The sequence below is a fragment of the Belonocnema kinseyi genome, chromosome 2 (assembly GCF_010883055.1).
Source record: "Belonocnema kinseyi isolate 2016_QV_RU_SX_M_011 chromosome 2, B_treatae_v1, whole genome shotgun sequence".
Taxonomy (NCBI): Eukaryota; Metazoa; Arthropoda; class Insecta; order Hymenoptera; family Cynipidae; genus Belonocnema; species Belonocnema kinseyi.
The window spans coordinates 41,147,536-41,150,745 of NC_046658.1; the positions used below are offsets into that span (position 1 = coordinate 41,147,536).

A 3,210-nucleotide genomic window follows, 5' to 3' on the forward strand; every position below is an offset into this window, starting at 1 on the left:
ATTATATAACTAGATTTGTGAACAGTTGAAAATGTCAAACATTTAAGTTCAAGCATGAACAAGGACGAACAGAATTTCCAATATTTCGCGTTCACAATTGAAAAGGTACACGTTTAATCTAAATCATGAAAACATATGAATTAATTGTCATAAATCAATTATTGTAATAGAAACAATTGTTTTTCAACAAGAAAGTGAATACTTCATTTTAAACAATAAATACTTCGAAAGTTTAAATGATACGAATTTTTCCTTGAGTCGTTACATATTTCGAGTGATTGCAAAATATCATGATAAGGTAAAATATCCTGTATATACTATAGTTATCTAATAACTCGATTAATAATTAATTGAGTATAATATAGAAACTGAAACAGCTATTGTTGCTATCTTCAGTTCTATTGAAATAAAGGAAGGAGGTGTAATCATTCTATGCTGCGAGTTTGTAAAAATATCGTTGAATATCACACATTTAATACAAGGAAATTTTCGTAGTGAAAAATGGAAAAACTTACTTTCTGGATTAGGCTGCATCGGGGGCGAGGGGTAAAGATGACCACCCCCGCCCGCGAGTCCTACCATCTCTGTAAAAGCCGTGGCGGCAATTGTTGACGTCCTCTTCTCTCAAAAATCTGACCTTACCCTTACGTCGAACTCCAAAACACTCAATCCCCTTATGCTCCACCATCTAGTAAAAGTAATTTCGCCATGCGTTGCGAAAAAATTAAACTAGATTATTTCACACAACCTCACTCGAAACTGAAGGCCAAAATTACTGAAAGCAGGTGGGAGTAAACACACGCTCGGATGAAAATACAGAAATGTATCCCTCTAATAGTACAATCTATTTGCAATTCGCAATCAACGACCTAGACCTCCGACACAAGTACGAAGTCACTTTACTAACTTGAATCTGGTGAAATCTTCAAAATTGAATCGCATATCACAGTTAAGAACAGAAGTGGTTTTTTCTCACAAACATTCGCATCGGCCGTGCATCATTACAACCATATAACGATCTTGTTTTTGCACTGAGAAGTGAGAAGATTCCGTAACTATGCTAGGAAGGTTGAAAATGAGAACCTCTGTCTTTAGAGTTTTCTTCCCGAGAAACTAAAAATAAATTCGAACGTATTGCAAATTAACCACCAAAACAAAGCACTATATTTCACTCATTCGTTGTTGACCAAGTATTTCATTGTTGCAATTTTTAAATTTCTCATTCGCAAAAATCCTTGGAAAAAAACAAAACCCTCCTGCAAAAATTCTGGGAATGCCAACCGAAGTCAGCTGCACGCACAATATCCAGTGATGCCAATGGTGGCACCCTGTGCTACGCGCTTGCATTAGGGCTGCGTGCTGGTTGACCGCACTTGGCGCGCGATTCAAAATTACTGCAATAAACAATTATTGTAATTTAAATAAATAATCATTAAAATATGCAAAAGAATATATAAAAGTTGTGTAATTTTTTATTTTAGACCACAACCAAATTTAAACCACATATGTTTTATAAATAACAGTTTATTTTCATTGAATTTCAAAGACCAACTTATATTTCACAAGACCTTTAATTTCAAAAGTAATTTCTTGGAAAAGTAATTGAAAACAATTATTCATAAGTTTTTAATATTTTGTATGTATTTTCGTGGGAATTCATATAATTATATAACCTATAAAGAGATAAATTGTCACGACTGCTTTCACTGATTTTACTTGCTTTTTCCTTTTATTTGAATTAATGTACATTTTCTTGGCCTCCAAAAGCTCCCTATTGTACTTTTTTATCAGCAATGATGACTTTTGTTTTTCCTTTACTTTGAGCGTCGTTTTACCACGTCTCAATCGAAAAGAACAATATTCTGAGCTGACGCTTTTTTAGAAAAATTGAAATTTTATCATTATTATATCCTGCAATTAACTTCTATATATTAAGCTGATGAAATATTATATGGTATTACAAAAAATGTATCTATTAAAAAATGTTTTGTGAAATATTAGTCAGTCTTTGAAATTCAATAAAAATAAACTATTATTTAATAATATATGTGTTTTAAATTTTTTTGTGGTCTGAAATTAGAAATTACACAATTTGTGTACATTCTTGGGCATATTTTAATGATTATTTATATAAATTACAAGAATTGTTTTTTTTTAAAGTAATTTTGAATCGCGCGCCAAGTGCGGCTAACCAGCACGCAGCCCTGACGCAAGCGCGTAGCATAGAATGACAACATTGGCATCACTGACAATATCGTCAGATCACGTCAGATAGATCCTCGGGAGAATTGGGACACGTAGAACACGATTCTGATTGGTAGAGTTAACCGGAATAAGGAAGTCCTTTTTAGAGAGCGCTTTTCAACTTAAATTTATTTTCCTTTTCTTTTAAAATAAATATTTAATTATTAATTTCTGTATAAATAATTTAAAGTGTTGAAAATTCAACTTACAGCATTCTGCAACATTTCTATTTAGATAAAAAAGATGTACTGTGATAAATGTTACTGATAGATATTACTGTGGTAATTTTTAGATGCTAAGGATACTGATTCAAAATTTTTAATTAAGTTTCTACATTTACTCAATAAGTATTTAGAAGTCAATATCTTCCAAATCCATAATACATCTATAAAAAAATAAGTATCGTCTTGGAGCAAAAAGGTATGCAACTCTATGAAAATATGCTGAAATCACTAGACATTCCAGCCAATCACAGTGTTTCTCTGAATAACTAGGAGAATATTATTGGCTGAAATGCCTAGTGAATAACCCTTTTTATTCTAGACGCCGGCAGTGCGCACGTGCCGAAATCTTACGTCATTTCCGTATTTTTCGAACAGTTTTGTGTCGAAATGTATGGAAAATATTCTTAATAAAAAAACAACAAAAAATTAAATTGTAAATAACAGAAATTTTTAAGGTAGAACATTTTTAAGTCTATTTAAAAAAAACGGCGAAAAAAGTGCAAAGAGTGCGGCGACCAAGGCCATTATTTACAACTGTTGGCACCTGTAAACTTATAAAAACTGGTTAAAAATTCGACGAAACTCACGGAAGATGATGTTCCAGGTGCAAAATTAGTGCATGATTTAGTAGAAGATCACAGTATTGAGCAGCTGAAACTACCATTAAAAGGGAAAAAAACGTAATTTAGTGAAAAGGTTAGTTGAGGTTTCGTATGCCAGGTATAAATATTTTCTTTTATGC

At 32.2% G+C, this 3,210-nt stretch overlaps 1 protein-coding gene across 3 annotated transcripts in view; it reads right to left on the reverse strand.

Annotated features, from left to right (window-relative positions):
* The window catches only part of LOC117168399 (mothers against decapentaplegic homolog 4), a 24,812-nt gene extending 23,524 nt beyond the window's left edge, over window positions 1-1,288 (reverse strand). For 2 of the 3 annotated variants that reach the window (XM_033354032.1, XM_033354033.1), the window contains exon 1: window positions 516-1,288. In XM_033354032.1, the coding sequence (XP_033209923.1) occupies window positions 516-582 (67 nt within the window). In that variant the 5' untranslated portion in view covers window positions 583-1,288. The remainder of the gene's footprint in view (window positions 1-515) is intronic. The other variant, XM_033354030.1, reaches the window with a different exon arrangement.
* Window positions 1,289-3,210: the final 1,922 nt, after the last annotated feature.